The 14,382-nt window shown below is 40.8% G+C and overlaps 1 protein-coding gene across 1 annotated transcript in view; it reads left to right on the forward strand.

The window, feature by feature from the left end:
* The window catches only part of SPTLC3 (serine palmitoyltransferase long chain base subunit 3), a 129,751-nt gene extending 115,950 nt beyond the window's left edge, over window positions 1-13,801 (forward strand). The window contains exons 10-12 of the mRNA XM_047067546.1: window positions 3,187-3,322; window positions 8,945-9,074; window positions 13,688-13,801. Of these exons, the coding sequence (XP_046923502.1) occupies window positions 3,187-3,322; window positions 8,945-9,074; window positions 13,688-13,801 (380 nt within the window). The remainder of the gene's footprint in view (window positions 1-3,186; window positions 3,323-8,944; window positions 9,075-13,687) is intronic.
* The last annotated feature ends 581 nt before the right edge of the window (window positions 13,802-14,382 follow it).

The following is a 14,382-nucleotide window of genomic DNA, read 5'->3' on the forward strand; positions in this document are numbered from 1 at the left end:
TGTCTTCTGTGTGATATGTGAAAGAAGAACCAGAAATTCTGGAATTAGAGACTTTGAGTGTTAGGAAAGGAATGTGGCTGCAATGCCCAATCTCAGTGCCACCCTGGCATGGCCATCTCTACAAAAAGACAAGTGCTAAAATTTCCTCCTTCTCTTACAAACACTCTTAAAGCAAGGATCTCAAAGCACAGCATAATTAATAAAATCACCCACATCCTGTCTAGATGAGTAGCATTTTATATATACAAATTCCTTTCTGCCCCCAGGCCCTACAAGAGTAGAATGTTTCCAATTTTAAAGAGTGAGCAACAGAGTAATTGAAAGGAGCTGTATCTTGGCCGATGCAAAGGACCTCAAAGGCATTAATAGTGATCTATATGAGAAAACATGGTGACCACGAAGTGTATCATAATGGCTTGTCAGCCATGCTGTGCTAAATGATTCAAAGATAGAAAAGACAGGGCAAGAAGAAAACATTGAATTCTTAAGAGTCAGCTACCCCTGGGATCAATATTCTGATCTATTCAGTCAACTCTCCAAACAATCTAGAAGCAGTAAAGTGATGACATTAGCTGATGATCCAGTTACTTGGGTTAATCAAGGCAAAGGGGACAGACGGGGCCAATTAAGTAGCTGGGCAGCCCAATGATAGATGAGTCATTATGGGCAAGCGCAAAGATAATGCCATTGGGAAAAGCAATTTAAGTCATTCATGCACTTCCAGGCCAGGAAATCCTTCTGGTCTTTGAGGGGGATCATTTAGGAATCATCAGACCCAGCCTGATGAAGTCATCTATTCATTGTGCAGCTAACAATCAACAAAAGAGCTAAACGTACAAGGCGACAGGCCATATGGAATACATTTTGGTGGCTGATGTATATCTCTGCCTTCATTTGAATCACCTTCATTAAAACAAGTCTTACTCCAGCCCCTCTTTTTCTTTTCATTCTTCTTCTACAATATCTCCCTACTTGTTATGCTATCACCTCCCTAAACACGCAGTCTTGATGTATAGATGAATTTTTTAAATAAAGACAAATTTAAATAAGTTTAAATAAATAAATAAACTGTGCACATACAAGTTTCCAAGAAACCCTTCAGCATGTTACAAAGCAATTCATCTTTAAGCACCAAGGAGGCTTTTTCTATGCAGCAAAAATTTAACATATGAGTTAAAGTAAACCCTACTTGAAGCTACCTGTTCCTTTAAAACCAAAGGCCAAACCAGGGACCCCAAAATGAAGGTTACCAATGATTGCCATGTTAACAAATTCGGTGAACACTAATTTATCTCCTGAGTTATCTTCTTCCTCTATGATTGCTGTTTTTGTCATCCTTTTAAGTTCATCCTCTTCCTAACCATGAAATGTTGGATTCTTCAATTCCTGTCCTTTTTTTCTCAATCTACCCATCGCTCCAGCCTTATCTTGCCCCACATTTAACCACATCTTACCTGGTTCTCAACTACTCTTTTCTTCTACAAACCACTAGACCATTGCACCTGTTTCCTGTACCTGAAATGCTGTCCTCTGATATTTTTCCTGTTAACATTTGTCCACCTTTCTGATCTCAGCTCACTCATCATTTATTGACTTTCTCAAATTTGATCCAATCTTTCTAATATGGGTTCTCATAACACCATATAGCATTCTCTACAGCACTTATTAGATTTGCAATTTTACATCCATTTTTAGATGTAATATCAGTCTTCCCACTAGACTATAAGCTCTCCCCTGTTCCTCCATATGATGACAAACATGTAGCTTGAGGATGACCTCATTCTTATACTTCTTCTTCAGCAGATCTGAAAGACTGATGAGCCCAGGTTGTATTCCATAGCCAATATTCAAGGGGATGGAATGTTCCAATTGGCCACGTCTTGATCATGTGCTACCCTTGTAGCAAAGAGAAAAGTCAGGGCCAACTCTAACTGAACATCATGGACCTTTGGAGGAAGGATGCTGAACAGGAAATGCCCACTGTGAATCCTTTTGCCAAGACACAGTCTGGGGCCAACTCTCCAAGAAGGAACTGGAGAAACCTGATTAACATATTTATTGACATTTTTACCCATTTTCCACCAGGAGAGTTAAAGATACCAAGGATCGATGTCCAGAATATTGAAAAATTAGTAGAACAAGAGCTCTGATCAGTTTTAATGGACACCTGACCAATCATAATGGAGGTCAGCTATAGCAGCTGTTCCTGCTCAATAGCCACCTTGCATCAGATGCAAACACTGGAGTGATTTCCAGGAGACTTAAACATCCAGTTCTGTTCAATCTTCTGTATTGAGCACACACACTCTGGTTTTGGCTGTTTTGCTCATTTACTTCATAGAGTAGACATGTTTCTTCAGAACTCTTTCCACTCTTTAATTCCCTTTGTCCTCTCATATGTGATGTCCTCACTGGGACACACATGGAGGCCAGAGGCTTTTGAGCTTTTGTCCTGGAAATGGACACAGGTACCTTCCTTGACCTTCTGTTTGGAGCCCACACCATCATTTTTTGTGGTTGGGGAAAACAGAGGTCCCCTTCTTCCCTTCCCTCTATTCCCTTCCCTCTATTACTCTACTACTATCAAATGCCTCAGAAAACAGTTGTGGTCTCAGCTGGACCTATTTTTGTTCAGGGATGTGCTACCCCTTTAAGTTCAGGTTAGGTGAAATGCTCTTTGATTGGAGACTTAGATGAGAAACAACTTAATGGGTCAGCTCAAGTTGGCTAAAACAAGTGTGTGTGTGTGTGTGTGTGTGTGTGTGTGTGTGTGTCATTTCTTGTCACATTCCCTTTCCCTGAGTTAATGTCTTTAAAGCACTTAGAACAGAATCCATACATGGTAGGTACCTAGTAAATGATAGTTCATTTCCTTCCTTCTTACTAGACACCCTTTTTGTCCCCTCATCACCCCACAGACTAGCCTACTTTTAGTTGCTAGCAGTACCTAATAACACAATTCCCCCCCACCCCCACCCATTGGATCCTGTCTTCCAGACTCAGGACAGTTCTCAGATATCAGTGCCCACACTTGCTCACCAAGAGATATTACCCACCCTATTTTGACCCCCTCCCAGCTAATGATGCAGGTCTGCAGAAAGACTTAGGAATGCTTGCCAAGTCAATCTGACCTTTGCTTCTCTCTTCCTGGTGGTATTGATGGATTTCATGCCTGTCTCCTTTCAGGGCTTCAGAGAGTACGGCAACTTGCAAAAAATACAAGATACTTCAGACAGAGACTGAACGAAATGGGATTCATTATCTATGGCAATGAGGAATCTCCTGTCGTTCCCCTGCTCCTTTACATGCCTGCTAAAGTAGCGTGAGTATTCAGTAGACTCTCAGAATAACAGTGGAGCCTCAGGGTGATCTGACAAAGACAGTGCTTCTGACTCTATGAGGCTCCTTCAGCATTGGCATTGCTTATGCACTTTGAATGGGGTGCCGAGTTCAGAATTCATTTGTATAGTTTCTCGGAAGCCCCCGGCCAACCCATCAGCAGGGCCTTTTCACAGGTCTTCTAAGAAGGGAATCAAGGGGCACATGGGTGGCTCAGCTGGTTGAGCATCCAACTCTTCTCTTGATTTCAGCTCAGCTCATGATCCCAGGGTCATGTAATTGAGCCCCACATCGGGCTCCACACTGAGCATAGAGCCTGCTCAGGACTCTGTCTCTCTCCCTCTCACTCTCTCTTTCTCTCAAGTAAAAAACAAATTAAAAAAAAAAAAAGGAACCATGTGCTAAGGCTCACCACTTTTGAGCTCTGTGAATTTGGGTGTCACCCGCTGGGTCTCAACTGTAAATTAAGGATGAACCTGTGCCTCCTTCTGCCCCATGATCTTTTTCAAGGAGAACTTCTGAAGACCATCTCTCCCAACATGTGAAAACAACATTACCAGGCTCTGTGCTTTCTCCACTGATTTTTCATGGCCATCCTCAGAAGAAGGCACCCTTATTTCAAGTGTGGGAGAAACTGAGGCTGATAACAATTAAATAGTTTGCCCAAACTCCTACAAGTTAAGCAGTAATAAAATCAAGAGACTACCAAGAGACAAACCCAAACTTGGGCTCATGCTCTGAACACCAAACTTTAAGCCTCCCCTATAAACCTGTGCGGAGTTGTTTCCCATTGATTACAGCTCTGAAATTGAGCATGAGAATAGCTGCATAAAGAGAAAAAAATGACTATTTCTCAATATGGCATAGACAATTTTATACATGAGCCATTCTCCAACCTGCCACACACTACCTCTGTTATTAAAAGGAACTTAATTAAAATCCTTTCTAAATGTAAAATATTTATTTGGGTGTCTGGCCATGTGCACGATGGAAAGTAATAGTCAACATATATTTATGAGATTCTACTGGTCCTGACTCTCCTGCAACATAACCCTATTGTTGGAATTTTTTTTTTGACTCTCTAACAGTCTCAATAGATTGGCAGAGTATTTTAAGTATAGATAAGGGGCTCTGGGGCTATCAGTTGAGAACTCATGATGGGTAGGAATGAGTTATTAGTTTCTGAAAGATTGATTCTTCAGCATATGCTTTTGTATCATTTCACCACAGCAAAATAACAAAACACACATATGAGTTCTTTAGTGTGCCACACCATTACCATCAGTGGGTCCTTTGTTCACAGATCTGGGTCAGGCTATGCATGTAGTGGGCAAGAAGACAGTGTGCTACAGAAACATCACACACAGGATACTGCTCTGTACTTATGGCAGGGAGGAGGTATAACTGTGATTCAAAATAGCAGATAATCCCAACCCTTTACCATCTGATTTCAGAAGGCACAAAAGAAAGCCTATGTTTAATCAGAGTGGTTGGCAAAATGGGGTGTTCTGGAAGTAAGATTCCACACTTAGCCCATGTCTATCTAATATTTTATCACTAGCTCAAATGAAGACACCAAAAATAAATTTGTTTTATTTTTGAGAGCCTCAAGTGCACAACACCGGAGGGAGGCAGTAGGGAGTGTAACGGATAGTTCTGACTTTGATGGTGGAGGTTGGAAATAGAATCTCAACATGCTGGAAAAATGAATCCATGTAATAAGAAGAGTTCACAAATAGTAAAAACAAATGCATTTAAATTCAATAATTCAACTTTGCGATAGCAAAGAGAGAGGGAGTACCTCTGCTCTTTTATATGTCAGGAATCCTAACTGGACAACAGCTAATATGAAAAATAAAAACAGGGTGTTACTTGTAAAAGTATGCTCCTTGGTGTATTGAGGAGTCTGGAATGAGAAAGGATTTGACCCTACCTCTTCCTACCTGGGGGATCTTGGACAAGTTGTGCAAACTTCTGAAGCCCCAGTTTTCTCATTTTTAAAATGGGAGGTAATTGTGCCTATTTCATAAGGCCATTGTGAAGATTAAGCAAAATGAGGCCTATCAGAATAAAACATGTTGTTTCTTTTTTTTTTAATTTTTTTTTAACGTTTATTTATTTTTGAGACAGAGAGAGACAGAGCATGAACAGGGGAGGGTCAGAGAGAGGGAGACACAGAATCCGAAACAGGCTCCAGGCTCTGAGCTGTCAGCACAGAGCCGGATGCAGGGCTTGAACTCACGGACCGCGAGATCATGACCTGAGCCGAAGTCGGCCGCTCAACCGACTGAGCCACCCAGGCGCCCCTGTTGTTTCTTATACAGGAGCTGGCCATGTGCACGATGGTCTAGGTGGGAACTGTTATTAGTAGTATTAACTATCAATGTACATAAAGCATTTAATATAGTACTTGGTATACTATAATAACTTAATCAATGGTAGTTATTATTATTACTGCTACTTCTACTACTAGGATTATTATTATTATTGTTATTAGTTTCAACTGAGTGCAAAAATGAATCACCATGGTTGCATGGCTGTCCAAAATAATTATTGCAATCTTTGGCTGCATTAATAAAAATAGACTTTCCAGGAAAATAGTAGGTAGATATCCTGCTATTGTCCATATCAAATATGCTATGTTAGACACCAGATGATGTGTCTATCTAATGCCTTCCAGTTTCACATGGTATTTATGGAGGAGATGATGTGGCTGAACACTGATTATATGCTGAGTAAGACTCTTACATCAGCAATCACTCACCAAGGCTGGGATGCTTAGTCCTAGTTTACAAATGAGGACAGAGACCCACAAAAGTTAAACCGCTAAGAGTCACTCGGATTGTAGATAGTAGAGCCCAGAATTTTTTTTTTAATTTTTTTGTTAACGTATATTTATTTTTGAGACAGAGAGAGACAGAGCATGAACAGGGGAGGGTCAGAGAGAGGGAGACACAGAATCTGAAACAGGCTCCAGGCTCTGAGCTGTCAGCACAGAGCCCGACGTGGGGCTCGAACTCACGGACCGTGAGATCATGACCTGAGCCGAAGTCGGCCGCTTAACCGACTGAGCCACCCAGGCGCCCCGAGCCCAGAATTTAAAGCCAGTTCCATTGGCCTCCTACACCAGAGCTCTTTTCAGTGTATAGCACAGCCTCTGAAGCTTCAGTCCACGGAGGAAAACATGCACATCTCATTAAAGCAACACAGACTATAAGTTTAACTCTCTTTAATGTCATCTTTGGTGAATCAAAAGGCATCAATCACTGCAATGGAAAGAAAAATCTAATTGCTTGGGTTGTCTATGGAAACTTAGAACAGGTTAGTTACAAAAGGTAATATCGTGTATTGTTGGCAGGAGTTGCTGGCAAGGGCCTCCCTGCTGCCTGGCCTTGTTTCCTTCTCAAATACTTCTTCAATGGAAAGTTTATACATAGAAAAGCTTTTGAGACAAGGAGTTAATTGTAGAAGCCAGTGTATGAGCACTTGATCTTTCATTTGCTCATTTTAAACCCTTTGATTTTACTAAAGAATTGTGATTTCTCCACATTTCCACCGACTGCAGAATGAAAATAAAGTCTCTAGCCACATATCCTTTTGGGCAAAGTTTTGTTGCAGCTCTTACCACTGGAATCTTCTATGACGTTCAGTACAATGTGATTTCACCCATGAAACATTCACTCAGATAATCAAGAATGTATTTATTATTTGGTACAGAGTTTACCAAATAAACTTGGGCCTTGTGATACACTTGGAGGATGAGAGGATACAAGAGGCAGGGATGCTGTACATAACGCAGTGCTAATGTTTTTATTATTATTATTATTATCCACATAGTTTGGTTTCTTGCAGCCCACACTGGCTTTAATTTGCTTTGGGGAGTACAAATCCAGAGGCTCATTATATAAAATGTTCAGGGCAATCAGACACATTAACTGGAGAAGGCCAGGTTTAGTAGTGTAAATTTTAAGCCCAAAAGTGCTCCAGGGAGGCCTCAGATTAGCCTAATGAATCAACAGTCATATATTTTGCTCTGCATTCTTTGGCAAAACTCGCTTCCTCTGGTACAAAGAGAAACATACAGACAGTGAAAATGGTCTTTTGGGAGTCCCGAAAAGTAGCCTGAGATCATGGGTCAGGTAGTTTGTATTCTAGCAATAAAAGCCCTTGCCTTGTTTCTCAGATAATTATGAGCTCTCATCCTGTGTAGTTCCATGGGCAGCCTTCCATAGGGTGAACAAGAAAGAGAAAGAACAGCCTCTGTTTTCAAGCTTTCTCAGAAAGCTTCGTCTCCTTGTTAATCTTCCCAGTCCAAATAGAAGGCGTATCTTGCCTTGCATAGGCCACAGGGCCAGAGAGGCAGTATTCTCAGTAGGTCTTGCAATCTCCATCACTTTGTCTGATAACGTGCATTCTGCATCAGGTAACCAAAAAGGCAGACAGCTCCATGGCAAGAGGAATGAATAAATGAACAGGCTCATTCTCCACGTCTGGTTCAAGAATCCTTCCTGAGTTATGACTGGAAGGTTTGTGTGGTGCTGTCAGCTTCCAGCCTAAAATAGGACACCAGAAACCTCTTAATGCTAAGAACAGATCTGAGGCATTTACCTTGATTGTGGGCAGAGACATTTCGTAATTAAGGTTTCCCACAGAGAGCAACAGAGCACAAAGTGGACAAAGATTCACTTGGGGGCACATGCCTTTTTGTCTGATGTTGGCTCTTAGCACAAAAAAATTGCAGACTTTGAGAGCTTGATATTCTAGAATTGTCACTGAGATTAGCTCTGTGAAAGAAGGAGGCTAGAAGAAGATAAGAGAAAGGAATCATAGCTTAGAAAGGTTTTACCCTGTGTCAAAAAGCATTGCAGTTATAGGACTTATATCCTACAGGCTGCATCTACGGACCAGCCACTCTGTGTATGCACATTTCTTTCCCTGTCTCCCTCCCCATTTCCCCTTGAACCCAGTCAATGGGTTTATTATCCCTGACCATACCTGGATGTATTTATTCATACAATAAAAAATGAGGAGACCCTTGCTGTTTTCCATGTCTGGTTTAATGAGGGCAAAAAATATATATCTTTGGCTCTGGAGTGAGAATACATACAGCTCAGGATTGGCTCCTGAAGACCCTCAGATCCTGGTTCTCAAATTCTTGTCACTAAGTACAGGCTTCTTGAAATTTCCGTATTCTGTTATTGGTATTAAATTTTTAAGACATACAACTTTGCACTTCATGTATGTTCTTTCTTTATGCAATTGCATTGTGTTAGCTTTGGGGTTTTTATTCCTAGAAACCCTTCAGACAAAGGATGCCAACTTGTTAAACCAGGGTTATATACATCAGCTTTTTCTGCTCTATGTCAGAGACTCAGTACTCACAATGCTCTAATGAATGTGCTGGACCCGATAATATACACACTCAGCCATGGGTGCCATGGAAGAACTGCCCCATTTCCTTGTCAATTATATGTGACAGAAGCTTAGTAACTTTAATCATTTTTACTTACTGATATAAAATAAGAAATGTCAACTAGCATATTCTTTCTCCTGCCATGTAACTTTGTCATCTCTCAGTTAACCTCCTCTTTTACCTTTCCCGTAGGGCTTTTGCAAGGCATCTATTAAATAGAAAAATCGGGGTGGTGGTCGTTGGATTTCCAGCTACTCCCCTCGCAGAAGCTCGGGCTCGGTTTTGTGTTTCAGCAGCACATACCCGGGAGATGCTAGACACAGTAAGTACACGACAGGCCAACAGAATCTCCAGCACTGGTGCCTTGCATTCTGAGCACATTCATTTATTGAGCTAGCTTCGGTGTCCCTGGGTTCTCTTGGTGGTGTAGAAAAACAACACTCATAAACTCACTGCTAAAAAAGCAAGGGTATGCCAACAACGTCCAACAATGTGATCAACTCAGGGGATAGAAAAGAAAACGAGTTTAGTGAAGACTTAACTCAAGTCAGTATTTGGCTTCATAAAACAGACTGAGTAGCCACATGTTATGCTATTTACTTGTTCTTAAATGCAAAAGCTAACCTGACGTGTTATTTCAGCATTAACTTCCCACAACCTGACATTTTTCGTAGCCACCAAGCCCATCATAATAAAATATGATCCAATGAAGCAACGTGTTGGAAAAACAATAACAAAGACAGATCTATCATATCATCCAGACCTACATGAGGTGTAAACGATTTAAAAACCACATTTCATTGTCCTTTGGTTTTGATCTTTATGTGAATGAGTGATATCAGAAAACTAAGCCATCTCAATCAGTGTGGGGTTGATGGAACTGTCTCATAATGTCAATGCAGTTTAGCAAACACACTGACTGTCTACTATGTGCAAAACCCTAGGGCAAAAACTCTAAGAGGTGGTACTAATAAATAAGCAACTGGTGATAATATTGGACAAAATAAATTCATCTTGGAAAAGAAATATGGACAACTGTGGAAGCATGAAGGTAGAAATGATATATGAGATTATATGAATTCGTTCATTACATATGAATAAGTTATGTGCAAAGATGTGAATTAATTATGTGTATATGTGTAATATACATACACATATAATGACTCATAATATATAAAGATATATATGGATATGGATATTATATATATATTTCACAGGAGAGGTGACTTTTGAGCTAGGCCTTTTTTTTTTAATGTTTATTTTTGAGGGAGAGAGACAGAGCATGAGCAGGGGAGAGGCAGAGTGAGAGGGAGACACAGAGTCCAAAGCAGGCTCCAGGCTCTGCGCCGTCAACACAGAACCTGATGTGGGGCTCGAACTCATAAACTGTGAGATCATGACCTGAGTGAAAGTCAGACGCTTAACTGACTGAGCCACCCAGGCACCCCTGAGCTAAGGCTTTTTTAATAAAAGTTATGGAACATCATCCAAGGTTTCTGACCAAAGGAGTGACATAATCATGTTACTACAAAATAAATGTAACAAATTGATTGGAGAGGAAAAGGCAAGAAGAAGGGACCTAAAATGGAGCTGTTTAAAAAAAAAAAAAAAAAGAGAGAGAGATGACAAGATGAATGGCAGTAGAAACAAAAGAAACGTATATATGAACAGACATCGTAAATGCACGGAGCTGCCAAGACTTGGCAAATGATCACATGCAGGGAACATTTGGGAAGAGGGAATCAAAGATAATTCAAGGTCTCCAGACCTGGTGAATGGAAGGATGGTAAAGCTAAACCATTTATATGAGATAAGGTATGCAATAAAGAACAGCAAATCATCGGGGCGCCTGGGTGGCTCGGTCGGTTAAGCGTCCGACTTCAGCTCAGGTCATGATCTCACGGTCTGTGAGTTCTAGCCCCACGTCGGGCTCTGTGCTGACCGCTCAGAGCCTGGAGCCTGTTTCAGATTCTGTGTCTCCCTCTCTCTCTGCCCCTCCCCTGTTCATGCTCTGTCTCTCTCTGTCTTAAAAATAAATAAATATTAAAAAAAATTAAAAAAAAAAAAAGAACAGCAAATCATCAATGAGACTGGAGAAACAAAACAAGTTCAGTTTTAGACAGGTTGGGATTATATGTCTATGGGCCACCTGTGGAAAAGAAAATCAGATTCTAAGCTTGGGAGCATATGCAATGCTGGAGCTTCTGTAGTTTGGGCAGCTGAGGGATCATGAAAGCAAAGGTAGAGGATATAATTGTCCAAACACAAGTGAACAGGCCAAGAACAGGCTCCGGCAGAGTGCCCATCTCCCAGCGTAGACACGGGAACCACAGGTGAGGAACGAGACTTCAGTGGGGCTAGAGGAGTCTGAAAAGACACAAACTAGTGTAGTGTTAAACACAGTAAGAAGGAAAAAGTTTCAGGGAGGGGGAGGATCAAAGTGTCTCCAAGAGATGGGAAGAAGCTATTGGATTAGCAATTAGCAGGAGCTCGATGTTCCTCCAAGCAGACAGGTTTAGGAGAATATAGGGAACAGAAATAAGAATACAACAAATAAAAAAGTGAATACTTTGAGCTCCAATAATAAACTACACACACATACACACAGAGTCTCCATGTCTTTCTGCTTCACCATTACATTCTTAGGACTTAAACCAATGTATACTCCAGAGTACATACATAATACCAACTTTCTGCATGGCACACTAATAACTGAGCAAATTCTAGGTCTTTGAGATGATGGGTGAACTTTGTTGTTGTTCTTTGTATCTTTCCATATTGCCCAGGTTCTCTAAAATGAGTTATTTCTAGTGATTAACTTTAACAAATTATTTATTTTTTTCAAAAAGTAGTCAAATATTTCGAGGAGTTTGACAGTAAAAGCAAAAAAAAAATAGGTTTAGAAAAGGCGCTTGAAAATTGGGAAATACTTGAGCATGTTTACACATTAAGGGAGGAAAAGAGTAAAGAGAGCAGCATTAGGCATGGTAGAGCAAAGGAGATGGCCAGGGAGAAGCACCCAGAGATGACAGAAGGAGATGGGCAGCGGGGGTGGATTTGTATTTTTTGTGATCTCAGCAGCATTGAAACATTCATGAATGCCCAACTCTGTAGACATCAGACCTTGTGGTTCTCTTTGCAAGTTCTTAATTCCTTTGGACTACCTGGTTTGGAAGGAGCACTGAGACATCATCTAGACAGATGCCTCTAAACTTTTGAAATCAGGCACCTACATCAATAAAAAATTGTGAGCATATTCCTCAATATACACATCAGGGAAAGTGAAAAATGACCCATGAACAGCCAGGGCATTAAGGTAACAACCGAACATTAACACTCACAGAAAATACATATTAGACAAGTCTCCTCCATGACCATGTTTGGAACAAGACAGAGTCAAAGCCACTTTACAAACACAAAATGCCTCAGAATTTCCTTCTTCTAACATGATTGCTGCTCCTTTACCAATCACCCCACCTTAGGCATCCTGCCCTCCACCTAAGAATTTGGCACATAGCCAATCACTGAATTTCTCCTGCTTCAGACAACATCCAACCCAGAACTGGTCCCTGCTTAGAGTCATCTGGAGCACAAGTCCAAATGTGATAAGGAGACCTTCCCAACTCCCTCTTCCTAAGATGGTTCTTCTGAAATACACACTCCCAGCTGCAGCAAGTGGAATAAACCTACCTTCATTTGAGTACAGGTGTGCTCTGGGTAGTCTGATCAATGGGCTTCAACACAAATCCATTTATAAGTTATATATGCATTGTCAATATATTACGTACACTTTGTAGCAGACACAAAAATGGAAGCTAAAAAAGGTTGAAATTAACCTGAATAGAAAAACCTATGTTCTCCTCCCATACCTTCCAGGAATTGTCTTTCCTACCCCTGCCAGGTATGCAGATGCACGCCCTGTATTACTCCATCCCCGCCTTCAGCAAAGAGCAACAGACACTATCCTAGTTGATGTCCTTTTAAATCCAACTTTTGTTACTTTGTCTTAGTGCTTAGATTTGCTGGAAAAATTTAGAAAGTACATTGAAGTAAAAAGAACATTTTAACCACCCGTAATGCTACCACCCAGAAATAGATGAGTCTTCACATGTTGGTGGGTACCTAACTTGATGCCAGTTTGAAACACTTCCCAAAGAGGAAAATCCTTATGCTCCACTAATCATTCGTTCCAGTGTTAACAAACATCTTCCCTTTTTCAAAGCATTAGATCCTAATATCGTCTGTCTCAACGGACAGGGTAAGAGAGATAGGCCTAAATATGTTAAAAGGGCATATCCCCAGTACCATAAGATTAGTGATATATTAGATTTTGTCTGTTCTGGATCTTGGTTGTTTCTCGGGAAAACTGGGGATACGTTTTCCTGCCTGAATGGAGAGAACTGAAATGGATGAGTTCTCAGTCCCTTAAGGTTTTAAGTTTGATGATTCCATGGGACACAGAGATGAGTTTTTAATAGCTGGGGGTAGGGAAATTTGAGAGAGAGAAGAAGACACTAATCAGCTCCCACAGTGTTCCATTTTGCTCTTGGCCATTTATGTCATGAAGACATAACCCAGTTGTAACCTGCAACCTTACCTTTTTCTTCCACAAGGTTATATATAATTCATTAAATTTTAAAATAAGGCCTGAAAGGGTAAGCATGCATCAGACACTTTTATTCCTCTCTTCACACCCCCAAAATAAGTTAAATATTCATAATATGGGGTAAGCTGTTAAAGAATATGAAATAAAATGAATTAGCATCTAAGATTCCTCTACAGCTGGTTTGTAAACCACACCTTAATGATTTGGATCTTTCTCCTTTTCTTTAAAATCAAAGAAGATGGCAAAAGAAGATTGTATCTCTGAGGCTCTGGATTGCAGAGCCATTTAGGAGTTTAAAGAATAACTGATGGAAGGCAATCTCTTTGCAGGTTTTGGAAAACCTGGATGAAATGGGTGATCTCCTGCAACTGAAGTATTCCCGGCACAAGAAGTCAGCACGCCCTGAACTCTATGATGAGACAAGCTTTGAACTGGACGATTAAGTCTCCTGGTCCTGAATTGCACCTAAAGACTTTGCCAGAAAGACCTCCCTCCCTGCCTCAAAAGGAACATAAATGGATTTCTCCCCCTTTCTAAGGACAATTTTGGTTTCTGAACCAGCTGAATTGAACTGAAGGAAATGTCATGTTTTTAATGTCTCCAATCCGGAACTGCAAAGACAAAAATATGGTTCCAGATTTTAACTTTTCTCCTCATCCAAGTATCCTGCTACAAACACATGCACACACACGCATGCGCACACGTGCACATACACACACTCACACGTACACACACACACACACACACACACTTCCTAGAACATTTTTAATGGCAATGAGCCTGTGTTTTAGCTGCTACTGTGCAGCCTCTTTGGTCCAGACTCTTTCAGGCATTCCAACCAAATGAGAGGGTTTTGATTTTTAATTCAATAGATTCTCACTCCGTGTTTACTTATTTCATCTGCAGACATGAGCAGAGGTGGTGGGCAGTAGCTGACCTCCTTGTTTCACCCATGAATGCCCCAGCTAGAACTCATCTGTATCATGGGGAGCTCCAGGCAGGAGGGTAAAGAAATATTGCTTCT

The sequence above is a fragment of the Lynx rufus genome, unplaced genomic scaffold (genome assembly GCF_022079265.1).
Source record: "Lynx rufus isolate CCGP_SWC_20201006 ecotype Redwood Valley unplaced genomic scaffold, mLynRuf1.p SCAF_8, whole genome shotgun sequence".
Taxonomy (NCBI): Eukaryota; Metazoa; Chordata; class Mammalia; order Carnivora; family Felidae; genus Lynx; species Lynx rufus.